This window comes from Podarcis melisellensis (assembly GCF_964234715.1).
Source record: "Podarcis melisellensis genome assembly, chromosome: 12".
Taxonomy (NCBI): Eukaryota; Metazoa; Chordata; class Lepidosauria; order Squamata; family Lacertidae; genus Podarcis; species Podarcis melisellensis.
Genome location: NC_138544.1, coordinates 60,171,828 through 60,187,511, shown reverse-complemented (window position 1 = coordinate 60,187,511; position 15,684 = coordinate 60,171,828). Strand labels below are relative to the sequence as shown.

The 15,684-nt window shown below is 53.1% G+C and overlaps 1 protein-coding gene and 1 long non-coding RNA gene across 3 annotated transcripts; one reads left to right on the top strand and one right to left on the bottom strand.

Annotated features, from left to right (window-relative positions):
* Positions 1-32: 32 nt before the first annotated feature.
* On the top strand, positions 33-4,537 carry LOC309353420. The gene is made up of 3 exons (XR_014161832.1): positions 33-1,633; positions 3,581-3,694; positions 4,435-4,537. It is a non-coding gene; the product is annotated as an uncharacterized lncRNA (long non-coding RNA).
* Positions 4,508-15,539, bottom strand: LOC309353167 (ATP-binding cassette sub-family F member 2). 2 transcript variants are annotated; one of them, XM_081882404.1, is made up of 14 exons: positions 15,357-15,539; positions 14,296-14,508; positions 12,269-12,451; positions 11,956-12,127; positions 11,775-11,870; positions 10,378-10,480; positions 10,097-10,192; positions 9,422-9,541; positions 8,970-9,059; positions 8,019-8,129; positions 7,849-7,911; positions 7,409-7,537; positions 6,646-6,849; positions 4,508-5,114 (listed from the first exon to the last, which is right to left on the bottom strand). In XM_081882404.1, exons 1-14 carry the CDS (start codon positions 15,517-15,519, stop codon positions 4,971-4,973), a joined length of 1,887 nt encoding a protein of 628 aa, XP_081738530.1. In that variant the 5' UTR covers positions 15,520-15,539; the 3' UTR covers positions 4,508-4,970. The 2 variants fall into 2 exon arrangements, with proteins under 2 accessions (XP_081738530.1, XP_081738531.1); XM_081882405.1 differs by lacking the exon at positions 4,508-5,114 and adding an exon at positions 6,504-6,523 and having other exon boundaries at positions 6,555-6,849.
* Between the last annotated feature and the right edge of the window lie 145 nt (positions 15,540-15,684).

Here is a 15,684-nt window from a genome sequence, read left to right as displayed (position 1 = left end):
AAGAGCGCAGGGCCCACCTGGAAGGTGAGGGACTCCCGGGACCAAAGGAGGCTCCAAGCAGCAGGGCTCCGTTTGGTACCTGCTTCTCCCAGATCCTTGGCACGTCCAAGGAGCTGTTTGCTGCCCAGGGCCGCATCCCTTACTGGGGAGCCTGAGAGCCCTCCCTTGCCGCTGAGGAAGGAGCCCCCGATGCTCCTGACCTTGGAGGAGATGCAGGGCGGAATTAATACTTTTGGGGTCCCTAAAAAGATTTTGGTGCCCCCATAAATATTTAGTTCAAAATATAAACAATAATCTGTACAATTTTACTTTTCAAAATAAAACCTACAGTAAGATGGAAAATAATGTTTTAATCTGGTATACTTTCACTTCATTTGATAAATGTCCTCTAATTGCAAAATATTTGAGCAGATCCTCAAGAACCTACTCATCTGACACAAAACTGCACAAAAGACTGTTCATGTGGGCGGCTGCTGCTGCTGCAAGGATGTTTGCCCAGACCTGGAAGGCTGATACCTATAAAAGCGGCCTGGCAGATGAAACTATGCAGAGATGGCAAGACTGACCGGGAAAATCAGAAAGATCAAAACTTCAGTAGAGAATGGGACAAATACAGACTGTTTCTAAAAGTACTCTGTAAACACTTGAACTCTTGGGCAGGCTTTAAATAACTATTGCAGTGTCACAAAGACTTTGGATATAATGGAGGACAGTAATTTGGATGAATTTATAATATGCAGTTTACAAAGGTATTTAAAGAACTCGTGAAGGGGAGGAGGGAAGTCCTAAGATTTGGAAGAATCTTGTTATAATTTTAATATTTGCAAGAATTTTTGTGTGTGAATCAACTTGTAAAACCAAATAAAACTTTATTGGAAAAAACCACAGTCTCTGCACATACACTATGCAAAAGAATGAAATATCATTATCCCCCTTCTTTCTACACTCAGCCTTGCAATGCCTGTGGCAGCAGCTGCACTCCAAATGTAACTGACCTGGAGAAAGGGCTCTATAATTTGAAAACGTTATATGTACCTTTGTTATCCATGAAAATCTTTCAATAAAAAACGAACTGAAGACCAAAATGAACCTTGCATCACACGTTTCTATACTTGGTAATGATAAGGCACCTGCCTTGTTCTGAAGGGATTTTTAGACGACTTCAACTAAGACTATCAACGCTCAGCTGAGCAGTTGGTGACCATGCTAAAAATCAGGAAATGGAAAATTTATGTGGTGCCCCCTTGATACCCAAAGCGGGTTCTTATTTTGCTTAATGGTTAATCCAGCCTGAGGAGATCCTGGGCCTGAGGGCAGCTGAGGAAAGGAGAGCAGCCTTCTACTCCCCAGTCAGGTTGGAGAGTGCAAAGGGCTTGCCTTCATTTCCAAAGCCCTGAGCAACTTAGTGCCATGGTGCCTCAGGGACCACCCAGTACCTTATAACACCACTGAGATCACCTGCAGGAGCGTCGTTGGCAAGACCCGCTTGGTAACAATGAGAAACCAAGCCTTCAGTGACACGGCCCAGTCCTATGGAACTCTCTGCCACTGGAAATTCTGGGCCAACTATTAAACGGCTGATGAAAACCTTTTCTATTCCCCCAGCTAAGAATACAACCAGAATGGTTAGCTGGTGTATGTGTTTGACGTTTTATTTTATTTTTTTAAATAATCTTTATTAATTTTCAAAAAAGGTTACATTAAGTAAACAAAAAAACATACAACACACAAAAGAAAAGAAAAAGAAAAAGAAGAAGAGATTCACCTCTTCACACTTATTTTCAATGACTTCTTTTCAGAACTTCCCCACGTCTCCTCCTATTGTTTTCTATCTCCAGTTTATTTGTTCTAGCAGGTTTTTCCCCTGAACATCCTGTACCTTATTTTGTTAAAATTACTTAACCTTAATTTAATTAGGTTCATTTTAGTTATAAAATTATACTTTAATTCATCATTGTGCTTTATCATTTTGTTAGCGTATATTTAACCCTCCATATAAAAATGAAAGAACGAACAGAAATATAAGCATAGATCTGAAACAAGAAAAAAGATACCTTTCCTAAAAATTGCCCCCATTTCCCTCCCACGGATTCCCCATTCTTATAATGCTAATCTTTCTTCTATAAAAAATAAAAAAGAAAAGAAAAAAATTCAAACCCCCTTCGGGCTGTTAAATCCCACCCTTCTCCCCCCGGTTTCAATCCTTAATCAAAGTACATTTAGTCCATCTTTTTAACCTGGTGATCTCACGTCCGAGGCGCGCAAGTCTCTCACGGTTCCTTTCAGCCGATTTCTTTGAAAGTCTCTCATGCTTAGCTCCCAGGATCGAAGAATTATTTTCTCAATGCTGGCGGTGATTCTTTCAACTGGGCCTGTTTGCTTGTAGATAATATTCCAGCACTTTTTCATAGGTCTATATGTCCCAAATAGTCTCATTTTCACCTTGGTCAGTTTAGGTTTCTTCTTAGCAGGTCTCAGTCTCTCTTCTCTCTTATGTAGTGTCTCGGCCTTCACTTCCTTCAGCTCCTTTTGCTTGGCAGGTGTCTTTTCCTCCTCAGTCTTGGGTTCTTTTCCTTGTCCAGCTGCCTGTGTTTTGAACAGCGAGTCCCTTTCCAAATCAGTTAGTGTATTTTCAGATAGCTTCGAGTTTGATGGGCTCGTAGACAAAACAAGGCCTTTCTCATTCATCTGTGACAATTTTCCCACCAGAAAGATCAGCTCCTTCAAGTCAGCACGTATTTCCTGTATTCCTTGTTTTAGTTCCATTCTTGCAGTGTCCAAGAATCCCCTCTAGAGGGATTCTGGTTACTTAGTGATCTTTCCCTCTCCGATCCAAAAGTCAAATTTGTTTGTAGCAATCTTTCCTTATTTGTAATATTTTGTAGCAATTTAGTCGGTTAAAGTTTCAGTTTCCAGTTCTTTCAGCTTTGACGGCTAATTTGACAGCTGTCAAAAGTATCTATGTCTCAGCAGGCTCTTTAACTCGGGTTGTTCCCGGGCTTGAGTAGGGTGGTACTTTATTCAAACAAAGCAATCTCTTGTCCTCCAGCACCTTAGCTTAGTTCTTTAAAATCCGTGAGGTTTGTATCTTTTATCCAATCACACAAGTTTTTCCCGCAACTTTAGTTGACAGGTCCTTGCTTTGCACTGTTAACAATATGGAGGAGGCGGACTTCCCTTTTTTTTTCGGCTCCCCGTTCGTGCCAAATCCAAATCGAAAAATTTGTAATCCAATTTTCAAATTACTCACGGGTTGTTGCTCTTGCTTTTAAGTCCAAATTTAGCAGGAAGAAGTCAGCGCTGACTGAAGAATGGCTTGCGGCTTCGCTCGGCAGGGGGAGCAGAAGACTCACAGCACCACGCCGCTCCCTGGCACCCGATCCTTAGCCTTTAAAAAGGCTCTTTCACGGGTCGGGGGGCGCTTACGGTGCCCGCCGAGTCACCATGTCCCCGTCCTCCGTGTCCGTGGTTTATAAGGGTCCCCGTGTCGCCGGCACGGTAAGACCCGAACCCCTGCTGAGCCGATTCCCTCCGGAGCTCGGAGGGAATCCGCCATTAGCCAGTCGCGCCAACCCGGAAGTCCTATGTGTTTGACGTTTTAAATGTCTTTTATTGTAGAGTTTTATTGCTGCAAACCACTACTTTTGATACTTTTTTTTAAACGACAAAGCAGTATATATTTTTAATAAATAAAGTGAGTGAGGGTGGGCAACTGTGCCTTGGGCTGCAGGGGGTGGACAGACTTTTTCCTTGCCCAGTGAGGACCCCCCAAGGCAGGGAGAGCTTGCTGGCATCCCCAGGAGGGGAAACACTCTGCAAAGAGGCCTTCCCTGCCCTCTTTGCTCCAGGGAGAGATCTCGATAAGGTGGGGGGGGTGAGGGCTGTGGGACAACCCAGCTGTGAGTCTGCTGCCTGGGGGCCAGAGCCAAACCCAAGATGGGATTGTGCCCCTTTTGGCTTTCCGCTTCAGGGAACATGTGACACAGCCCTTCCAGAAAAGGAAGTATAAAATGTGTGTCGGGTGGGAGAGATTCTGGCGGTGGCTTTGATATTTTGGGAGGGATTCCTCCCCCCCAAAAAGTGGGATGAGATACTTCTCAGTAGCCTTGGTGGGCCCAGCATCCATTGCGTGTGTCTCATCACCTGAAGCAGCCAGGGACAAGCCCAGGCAGGGGAGACAGGCTTGTAGGGCAGTGTGGGAGAGTGGGTACAGCTTCACATGAGCTGAGGCAGGCAAGGGATGCTCAGAGCCACAAAGAGGAGCATGCAGAGCAGTGGGCATTTCAGTATCACCTGACCTCCCTCGTAGTCACTTTTGAGAAGGTGCTCGCCGCTCGCCGCAGACCCAAACATGAATGAGGATGGCACGGCCACGGTTATGCCAACCCAACAGCCAGCCGAGACGTCAACTCTTGCTTTGACCTTATTTTCCAGATGTGCCGAGGCACACAGAGCTTTCCTGCCCCCCCCCCGCTCCTATCGCCTCCGCGAGAAGAAAGCAGAACTATTGAAACACTTTTTCCTCTTTATTACTGGCTGATAAGTTCTCCAACAGGTCTGGTAATTACATCGATAAATAATAATTGCTAAAAACAAACGGAGGCCCAAGGAGTGAAGTCTGGAAATGAAAGCAGAGAGTCAGCCCTGCGGTGTCAGCCCGGACCCCCACCTCCCGCTTGGTGCAGAGGGCTGGAGAAATGCCTTCTGCAGGCAGGAGGAGGAGGAGGAAGAAGAAGAAGAGGAGAAGGGGTTGTCCAGCTGGGGGGAGCAGAGGGAAGGAGAGTGGAGAGGTGGTGGTTGTGCAAGAGGAAGAAGCAGCAGCAGCGGCAGGAGCTCAGGAACTGAAGAGAAGGTTTGTTGCTGCCTGTTCCTTCCCCCTGGCAAGGCGGAGGGGCAGCAGGCGGACTTGTGGCTGGCACCAGTCTCTGGGGAAAGCGGCTCAGCTGACCCACTGGGCCGGCAGAGGGCCCTCAGGCGCTGTGAGTCTTCTTTGCCATCTGCGGAGGTGGCTCCTCGCCCACCAGCTTGGACTTGAGGTGCTCCTTGTAGGAGAGGATGTCGCCCGGCCACTTGGCGATCGTCCGCTTCTCACAGACCCAAATCTCTTGGGCCACCTGGAAGGAAGAGCAGGCGGCCTCTTGCGTCAGGGAAAGTGCGGGACATCATCTGAGTCCAAAGCAACAATGTGTGTTTTGCCAGAGGGGCACGTGAAGGGGCTGAGGGTCAAAGAGCTTTCCTGAAAAATTCCCTAGAGTGAACTCTGCGAGATCCCTTCCTTTGCCTGCCTTGGCAGGAAGCGGTAACACAGCATCCTGCCTGGGCCTCCAAGCACACACTCAGACACCATTTGGAACTGGCTTTTTGTACTTTTATAGCTTAAGTTACAGATAGGTAGCCGTGTTGGTCTGCCATAGTCAAAACAAAAAAAAAAAAAAATTCCTTCCAGTAGCACCTTAAAGACCAACTAAGTTAGTTCTAGGTATGAGCTTTCGTGTGCATGCACACTTCTTCAGATACACAGATACACAATTTTTTAAATTTTTTTTGTTTTGACTAGGGCAGACCAACACGGCTACCTATCTGTAACTGGAACTATGGAAGGCACCACATTGAGCCGCATGAAATGGAAGTCCATCAACCTCACCTGTGTATCTGAAGAAGTGTGCATGCACACGAAAGCTCATACCAAGAACTAACTTAGTTGGTCTTTAAGGTGCTACTGGAAGGAATTTTTTTTTGTTTTTATAGCTTAGATAGCAGTTATAAAACTGCCTTCATTTTGCTACTGTAATTGCTACTTCAAGACCTAAGTTAGGTAAGTAAATACTCCTTTTACTTCTTCACCAAATGATGGGCGTGTGGTTGTTATTTGGGGAATAGTAATAATAGTTGTTGTTGTTGTTGTTAATAACAACAACAACAACAATAATAATAGTACTGCACCCATCTGGCTGGGTTGCCTCAGCCACTCTGGGAGGCTCCCAACAGGATATTAAAAACACAATAAAACATCAGACCTTAAAAACTTCACTAAACCGGGCTGCCTTCAGATGTCTTCTAAAAGTCAGATACAGTGGTACCCGGGATGCGAATGGGATCTGTTCCAGAGCCCTGTTCACACCCTGAAGCGAACGCAACCCGTGTCTGCACATGCGCGAGTTGCGTTTTGCCGCTTCCGCGCATGACGTCATTTTGACAGTCTGCGCATGCACACGCGGCAAAACCTGGAAGTAATGCGCTCCGTTACTTCCGGTCGCAACCTGAAAATACTTAACTAGATTTATCCCCAGGTATGACTGTAGTTGTTTATTTCCTTGACATCTGATGGGAGGGCATTCCACAGGGCGGGCACCGCTACCGAGAAGGCCCTCTGGCACAACTCCAGATGTTGCTGAACTTCCTGTCCCCATCAGTCAGACTGATGGGAGAGTCCAGCAACATCTGGAGGGGCTAACAGACCCCATAAACTCCTTCACTATGGAACCTTCCCCACCCAGCACCAGAACTCGTGGATTGCTTCATCCTCCTTGCAGGAAGGGGAGGGCTCTTCCCACCCTCCACCCCCCAGCATGGCAAGAGGCAGCCTTTGGCGCAGGTGAAGCAGTGGCCCCCACTGCTGGGTCTGGGTCTGCCCCCTCCACTGACCTGCTGGATGAGCCGGAAGTCGTGGCTGACCAGCATCATGCCTCCCTCGAAGTCGTTGATGGCGTCTGCCAGAGCGTCGATGGTCTCGATGTCCAGGTGGTTGGTGGGCTCATCCAGGAACAGCATGTGGGGGTTCTGCCAGGCCAGCCAAGCAAAGCAGACGCGGCACTTCTGCCCATCTGACAGGTTGCGGATGGGGCTCACCTGCCGTGCACGACCGTGTCAGAAGAGAAAGAGCCAAAGGGGCCCGTCCAGCCCAGGAGCCTGTTCTCATAGGGGCCACCCAGGGGAAACCCGCAAGCGAGGTCTGAGCTCAAGAGCAACGCTCCCCCTTCCTGCGCTGGTCTAAACAGAAGGAGGGTCCCCAGCTCATGGGGGGGGGGAGACCCACTTTGCACACAGAAACCCCCTAAATGCCAGCCCCTAAAGGCACCTTCGCTTGAAAGGCTCAGAACTGGACTCTGGCAGGTTTCAGGTTTTCAACATTAGGAAGAACATCTTGACAGCAATAGCTGTTTCCTTGGAGGCTTTTGAGCACAGGTTGGGTGGCCATCTGTCAGGGACGCTTGAGCTGAGATTCCTGCGTTTGGACCCTGTAGTTCTATGACCTGATCCTGCCTGCCTCGGATTCTCCAGCGGTGCCCCCTGGTCTCCCGTGTCCTGCCAGGGGCTGCCCCTCAGACTCTGCTCCCCCCCCCCCGCCCCAGCAATCACCACAGGCCTGGGGCTCCTTCCTTCTCCCCCCCCCCCAGGCCAGACCCACCTGCTGCTTCCCCGTCAGCCCATAGCGCCCGATGATCTTCCTCATCTCCTCCTTCTCCTTGATCTCTGGGTAGCACTTCATCATGTACTCCAGCGGGGAGAGGTCCAGGTCCAGCTGCTCTTGCAAGTGCTGAGGAGGCCGGGGGGGGGGGGGGAGAGGGAGAATGTGAGGGGAGGAGGCCACACTGCCACTCCCCATTTTGCCCCCCACAACATCCCTCTGAGGTAGGCTAGGCCAAGAGGAAGGGACTGGCCCCCAAAGTCACACCCAGCAGAAGCCTTCACGCCGGGTGGAGATTCGAACTCAGGCCCTAGGGCAACGCTGTAGCCACTAGGCCTCACTGGCTCTCTGCACCCACAGGGAACTAGCAGGCCCCCTACCCCTCCAGGTCCTTAGCAATGTCCTAGGAAGCAGCCAGAAACCCCCCCAATAAACAGCACCTGGTGGTATCTGCCGATCTTGACGTGAGAGTGTTTGCGGATCATGCCGTCACTGGGCAGCAGCTGAGGGGAAAGGACAAGCCGGTCAGAGACCCCAGCCCAGGAAAAAAGGCCATTTCTAACCTCCCCACCTCCCCGCAAAAAGCAAGCCAGGGGCGCCAGGTCCTCACCTCCCCTGTGAGGAGCTTGAGCAGCGTGCTTTTTCCAGCCCCGTTGGGCCCCACAAGGGCCACGCGAGTGTCCAGGTCGATGCCAAACTCCAGATTGTTGTAGATCCAGGGCTGAAGGGGACAGACAGAGAGTGAGGCGCAGAAATAAGTTTCCTAACTTTATTTCTAACATTTTAAGTTATATGACTTGTCTGCTCAGTTCAGTCATCTTGCATATTTTAAATATACTGCGGCTTGCTATTATTTTGCCCCCCTGAACGATTATAGTGTAGTAATGATTCATTGAGTGTGGATTTCAGTTTAATTATTGTTTGCTGATATTCTGAGAGTTAATCTTATTGTGCACTATTATATTGTAATGTATTACTGAATAATACTTTACTTGGTATCAGCTGCTTATTTCAAAGTCAGATTTTTGTGTGTGTGTTTTTTGCCCTGGATTGGGTTGTTAGAAGATACTTGATAACGTAAGTCTTACGATATTCTGTTCTACCTTAACAGATGTGTGGAATTGTTCTCCTCTGGTTTCCAACAACTGGGATTCAGAGCAATTACTGCCTCTGACTGTGGAGACTGAGCAGAGCCATCCTGGCTAGAAGCCACCAATTCTCCTGTCTGACTTTGCCTAATCCCCTTTTGAAGCCACCTAGCTTGGCTCCTGCGGGAAGGAGTTCCACAGTTTAACCCTCTGCCGCCGCAGGAAAGACTTCCTTATGTTTCCCTTCAATCTTCCCACATTCAGCTTCATTGGACATCCCCTACCCCCTTTCCTCCATGCCAGGAATAATTTTAAAAGCCTCTATCCTGCAGCCTCTTTCCTCATTTGTACATTTTGCTGCTTCTTCAGCTTGTGAGCCGCCTTGTGTGTCACAGTACAGAAAGGCGGCGTACAAATTAAGAGTGAAATGAGATTCCGATACTGACAGCCCCCCCCCCGGCCCCTCCACTCACCCCGTCCTGGCTGTATCTGAAGCTGACGTTCTGCACCATGATGACAGGAGGTGGGATCTTCCCGCACGAGGGGAAGTAGAAGGAGAGGGTCTGGGGAAGAAGAGGGAAACAGGGGGGGGGCCAGGTCAGCAACCCTTGGTTTCTCCTCCCTGCAGCACCCCAGGCCAGGAGCCGCTGCCACCTTCCCCACTCCCAGGCCAGCTAGCGCCTGGGAAGGAAGGAGACCCGCCCAGGGGGGTCCTGGGCAGCTGGTCAGAGAACCATAGAAGTGGAAAGTTGGAAGAGACCCAAGGGTCATCCAGACCAACCCACTGCATTGATCACAGGAACCAAAGTCCTGGTCTCCCCCCCATCCCTGTACAACAGCCTGCTGAGTTGCCCCTGCCCCCCCCGGCTCAGCCCCTTCAGCCCCCACTTGTGGGGGGGACAGGCTGACCATCTCCCCACCTCACCTTGTCGTTGATCACCCGTTCGGTCAGCCCTGAGGCCATCATCTTCTGGAGGGTCTTCTCTTTGCTCTGCGCCTGGCGGGCCAGCTTGGCGCTGCCGTGACCAAAGCGGGCGATGTAGTTCTGCAACAATTCAGAAGTCAGTGGTGGGGGAAGAGGCCGGCTGTGCCAGCTCCCTCCCACCAGAGAGCAGGGAAAGGAGGGGAATAAATTTGGACAGAAGACTCAAAAGAGGTATCCTTTGAAGCAGGGCCACCAAGAATTCTAGAGTCAGAAGGGACCCACCTGCCAAAATGCCCATCGTAGTGGGGCTGGCCAGATCCTATCCCCCACCCCAGGCTAACAACACCCTTGGTGCCATATAGCTCAGCACCAACCAGCAACAGCACCCCAGGGATTTTTTTTTTGGGGGGGGGGAAGGGGAGCACAGAGCAATTAACATTCCATGGCTTTTAAAATATGCTTGTTTCATACTGTATATTATACCCTCATTTTGTATTTTTCTGTTGTGACTCTCCCTGGGATGTTCAGCTGACGAGCAGCATACGAATTCAGTAAATAATTAAAAGTAAATAAACTCCCCCTCTCCTGCGATGCCCAGCAACTGCCTCCCACTGCGGAGGGCAGGGCAGAGCCACCGTGGATGATGGCCTCCAAGAGTCCCTTTGGGATGGCTACCTTCATGTGGGCGATCTGATCCTGCTCCCAGTGGAAGCGCTTCATTTGGTTCTCCTCCAGCTCCAGGCGGGTCTTCACATACTGGTCGTAGTTACCCTGGAGGAGGGAGAGGGATATCCCCGTTGGCCTGGGGCTCATCCTGCAGCCCCCCAGGCCCAGCCGCCACAGCCAGGGGGCAGGCACCCAAAAGAGGACCCCGCACCCTTGGCTCTGGAAGCAGGGCCCGTCTCTCTCAGGAGGCGGCAGCAAGTCTCACCGCCCAGGGCCTGATTCCTGCTCACCGTGTAATACTTGAGCTTGCGGTTGTGCATGTGGATGATGTTGGTGCAGACGCCGTTCAGGAAGTCCTGAGAATGGGAGATGAGCACCAGGATGCGCTTGAACCTGCAGAAGCAGAGCCAGAAGTGTGAGAAAAGATGTGCGCAGCCTGGGAGTCATTCTGGACTCACAGCTGTCCATGGAGGCGCAGGTCAATTCTGTGTCCAGGGCAGCTGTCTCCCAGCTCCATCTGGTACGGCAGGCTGAGACCCTATCTGCCTGCAGACTGTCTCGCAAGAATGGTGCAAGCTCTGGTTATCTCCCGCTTGGACTACTGCAATGCGCTCTACGTGGGGCTACCTTTGAAGGTGACCCGGAAACTACAACTAATCCAGAATGCGGCAGCTAGACTGGTGACTGGGAGTGGCCACCAAGACCATATAACACTGGTCTTCAAAGACCTACATTGGCTCCCAGTACGTTTCCGAGCACAATTCAAAGTGTTGGTGCTGACCTATAAAGCCCTAAACGGCCTCAGTCCTGTATACCTGAAGGAGTATCTCCACACCCATCGTTAAGCCCAGACACTGAGGTCCAGCTCCGAGGGCCTTCTGGTGGTTCACTCGCTGTGAGAAGCCAAGTTACAGGGAACCAGGCAGAGGGTCTTCTTGGTAGTGGCGCCTGCCCTGTGGAACGCCCTCCCACCACATGTCAAAGAGAACAACTACCAGACTTTTATAAGACATCTGAAGGCAGCCCTGTATCAGGAGGCTTTTAATGCTTGTTTTTTTATTATCTTTTTAGATATGCTGTAAGCTGTCCAGAGTGGCTGGGGAAACACAGCCAAATGGGTGGGGTATAGATAATAAAACTACCACTACCATTATTATTACTACTAAAAATATTCCCCCTGTCATAACTCTTCAACCAACGGACATTCCATGGAGCTGAACCTTGGAATACCCAGGACACATAACAGAAAGCTGGGCTTTGTTAAACTGTGGAACTCCCTCCTGCAGGCGCCCACCAACCTAGATGGCTTTAAAAGAAGATTAGACAAATTCATGGAGCAGGGGAGGTCTGCTAGCCAGGGTGGCTCTGCCCTGCCTGCACACCTGGAAGCAGCGATGCTTCTAACAGGAGGAGCAGAGAGTTGCTCCGGGGCTCAAGTCCTACTTGGGGGCCCTATGGTGGGTCACTGGCCTCATCCAGCAGCCAGGCTCTTCTTATGGAACCCCCAGGTCCAGAGGCAGTCTATCTCGATCCCTCGTTTCCTACGGGCATTTGGAAGAGGATGCTGGACTCGGTGGGCCCCCTTTGGCCTGACCCAGAAGGGTCCTCGGAAAGGGGAGTTGGAAGGGAAGGCCAAGCTCAATGGGGCAGGGGGTGGGGTGTTAGGGCCCTCCCCACCCGCACTCACGTCTTCAGCTCCTCCTCCAGCCACACGCAGGCGTCCAGGTCCAGGTGGTTGGTGGGTTCGTCCAGCAGCAGCATGAAGGGCCGGATGAAGAGCGCCCTGCGAGGGGGAGAGAGAAGGGGAGGCCGGTGTGAGGGAGCCTGCCCAGCCGCAGAGGAGCCCGTCCCGTCCGCCCGGCACCCACCTGGCAAGGGCCACCCGCATCCGCCAGCCGCCGCTGAAGTCCTTCAGCTTCTTCCTCTGCATGAGGGGGGTGAAGCCCAGGCCATGCAGGATCCGCGACGCCCGCATCTCCGCCTTGTCGGCGTCCAGCTCCTCCAGGCGCTCGTACAGCTCCATCAGCTTCTCACACTCAGCTGGGGGGGGGGGGAGAGAGAAAGCAGGTGAGCTCACCTGGCCCTGGGCCCCTGCAGAAGTGGGAGCTGTCTGTGCCCCCCCATTTGCTCCACTGGGAGGCCTGCGGTTTTAGGGCGCTGGACCACTTTAAGAGCCGTTACCGTCCTCGTGCGCCAGCCGCTCTGCTTCCCGCTCCAGCATGGCTCTTTCCGTGTCCACCTCCATCACGCACTGCAGGGGCGTCTTCTCGCTGGGAGGCATCTCGCGGGTCAAGTGGTAGATGTCGATGTGCTCGGGGATGGGCACCTCCCGCTTCCCGATGGCCGACAGCAGCATGGACTTCCCTGGGCAAGGGGGGCAAGCAGAGGGCCCCAGTGAACCCCAGGGAGACATTTCCGAGGGCGAGAGCCGCTCGATGGTGCGACCAACTCCCTCGGAAGTGGAAGGGGGGGATCTGTTTCCCTGGAGTTTTTCAATCAGGAGTCGGGGTGTCAGGGGTGAACATGAAATTTATTACAGTCAGAGACCAGCTTGAGAAACACAAATGGAACTACAACCCCAATAACAAAACAAGCACTTAAAGCAATATACAACAATGGATTTTAAAAGTGCGACAGGCATATAAACACATAAAAACTTTAAAATAGACTACCGTAGAGAAATGGCCCAGAGGTGCTTTTGCTGCGATACCTGCCTAATAGGGGGTTGGGCGACCCTCGGGGTCCCTTCCAGGATTCCAAGACCCCTCTGGTCACTTCTAGCAATGCAGCCATCTCCCAAGGGAGCCACAAGGAAGGCCACTCCTAGATGCCTGGTGAACTGGCCCTCTGGCCCCAGAGATTCCTGTAAAACCCGCTTTTGTGGTGCTGCAGTGTTCAGAACTGGAAGGTCTCCTTCAGGTTCCCCTCTATACCTGGAGTTTGCGGCCCCCACAGGAGAGGGCCCTGATGGGGAAAGGGCTGCCACACAGCGCCACCCCCAAAAAGAAAGGCAGTCCCAGGACACATGACGCCACGGCATGAATACTCAGGAAGCTTCCCAAGTTTATTTAAATGCCATGCGGACGACTACGTACAAGACTCAACACCTATAGGTATAATCCTCTTGGAACACAACAACGCAGGCACAGCATTTTTTAAAAGTCACTTTTTTAAAGTTGGGGGAAGGAGGTTTTTGGTATTGGCCCACATAAATGCCTGACCGACCTCAAATATGAAAACTATCACACGCAAAAGCTGTACCAAAGAACCACAGAACTGTGGAGTTGGAAAGGAACCCCAAGGGTCATCTAGATCGACACCCCCCCCCCCCGCAATACAGAAATGGGGAGTGGGTGATCAGGGCTGATGTTGTCTCTCTGGCCCTGATGGCCAGCTGTGCTGCTTGGAAAGCAAAAAAAAAAGGGTGGCAGGAGGGAGGGGGCAGCAAGACCCCCAAATGACTGAGTCAACGAAACCCAGGATTTCCTGTGCTGACAGAAAAGATAGGGCAGCTACCAGCAAAAACACAGAACTTCTATGTGGGCACCAAACTTCCATCTTTGCAAACTGCCGGACCAGTTCAGTTTGAGGCGGCACCCGGGGGAGATGACAGGATCACACAGAAATCCTCTTGCCTGGTTGGAGGTGGGGCAGACGGGAGCTGCTGCCCAACAGACTCTGCTTCACAGGTGACGAAAACAATCCCCGGGAGACGGATCCAGGGCCGTTGAGCTGTTCCTCGGACGCTTGCCAAGGAGGCCGATCTTCTGCCAAGAAGAGGCCAGGCAGTGCCCAAGAACTGAGCTCCCACTGCACCTCAACAGCCTCTGAGGGAGAGGTGCCAGTTTCCCCTTGGTTGTTCCAAGGCACCTCCTTGGCAGAAGGGCAAGCGAACCAGTGGGGCCCCCCAAAAGCCTCCCCTGGCATCAGTGCCACCTTGGCAAGGGCTGGAAGGCTAAGTCTGGCCCCTGCTCCAGAAAGGAGAGGCACCCGCCCACCTGGGCCTCAGGACCTGGGGGGGATTTGTCCTCTGGCCCCCTCACAGAATTGTAGAGCTGGAAGGGACCCCCAAGGGCCATCTAGTCCAACCCCCGGCGCTGAAGCTATCACAGCTGACCCTCTGGCTTCCATTTGGGCCTGAGCATTTGCCTCAACCCCAACCCCATGTTAGCCATGCCCCCTTCCTGCTGCCCCGCCCTTGGCCTCACCGGTGCCATTCAGGCCAATGAGGCCGTAGCGCCGCCCCGAGTTGAGCTCCAGCTTGGTGTCGCTCAGCAGCTCCTGTCCGTGGAAGGTGAGGGAGAGGTTGATGATGTGAACGTCGGTGCTGTTGGGGTGCGAGGCGAGGACCCCCGTCACGGCGCGGGCGGCCGCCTTCTTCAGCTCAAACTCCTCAATGGCCTTGGAGATGGTGTCCACATCTGGAGGGGGAATCACAGCCCCCGTGAGAACCAAGGGCTCCTCGGGGGGGGGGGGGGGAGAGAACTGGGCCAAGCCCCTTCCTTTCACAGGAGAGAGATAAGGGAAGCTGCCTTCTGGAATGACACACAGCGGTTCTCCACCTGTGGGTCCCCAGATGTGGTTGGACTACAACTCCCATCATCCCTGAGCTCTGGCCTTGCTAGCTAGGGGTGATGGGAGTTGTAGTCCAACAACATCTGGGACCCACAGGTGGAGAAAGGCTGGCTTACAGGATGTGTGACTTCTGCCCAAAGGGGGGTCACCCCACCCAGAAAAAGGACTCGGAGAGATAAAAGCCGGAAGAGGGCAACACCCCCCCCCCGTGGCTCCTCACTGAGGACTGGAGCCTTGCTTGAGAGAAGGTGATGAATCATCCCGATGGGGGGCCCCCGCCCCCCTTAAGGGCAGCCTCGTGCCCCACACGCCGGCCCACGTGCCAGAGAAGGGGGCAGCCGGCGGGAGGGAGGGAGGGAGGAGCGGCCCTTCCGGGATCCTCAACCCGGCTCGGCCTGGGGAAAGGCGCAAGAGGGCGGCTCCTCACTGAGGACTGGAGCCTTGCTTGGGAGAAGGCGCCGAATCACCCCGATGGGGGAGCCCTGCCCCACATGCGAGAGAAGGGGGGAGCCGGCGGGAGGAAGGAGCGGCTCTTCCTGGCTGGGCCCAGAAGGAGGACTGGCGGGGGGGGGGGAGGCGGAAGAGAGCAGCCCCCCCCCGCGGCTCCTCACTGAGGACTGGCGCCTTGCTCGAGAGGCGCCGCTGAGCCCCCTCCCCCCCCCCGGGCGGCCCACGTGGCGGAGCTGCGGCTGACCTGGCTCGGCGTCGGCCCCGTTGGCCTGGCGCCCCCCCCGGGCGGCCTCGGGCTCCCCGCCGGCGTCCTCGCCGTTCTCCTCGGGGCCTCTGCGGGGCCTCTGGCGGGCCTTGGCCGCCTCCTTCTTCTTGGCCGCCTTCTTCTTGGCCAGGTCCGACGGCATCGCGGAGGAGGAGACCGGCCTCGCTCGCTGCTGCTGCTCCGGCCTCCCGCCGGCCTCTCGCTCGCTCCGCCGCGCTTTCCCTCCTGTCGCAACAGAGCCGTCGCCGCCGCCGCCGCCGCGTGCACCCCAGGCCCCGCCCCGCCCGCCCGCTCCGCCAATGGCCGC

Excerpts from the sequence above, each read along its gene's own strand:
- LOC309353167 (XM_081882404.1), bottom strand. The coding sequence starts at position 15,519 with ATGCCGTCGGACCTGGCCAAGAAGAAGGCGGCCAAGAAGAAGGAGGCG. Across the intron at positions 7,912-8,018 it reads TCAAGCTCCTCACAGGGGAG|CTGCTGCCCAGTGACGGCAT; the intron begins GTGAGGACCTGG and ends CTTTCCCCTCAG. Across the intron at positions 7,538-7,848 it reads AGATCGGCAGATACCACCAG|CACTTGCAAGAGCAGCTGGA; the intron begins GTGCTGTTTATT and ends CGGCCTCCTCAG.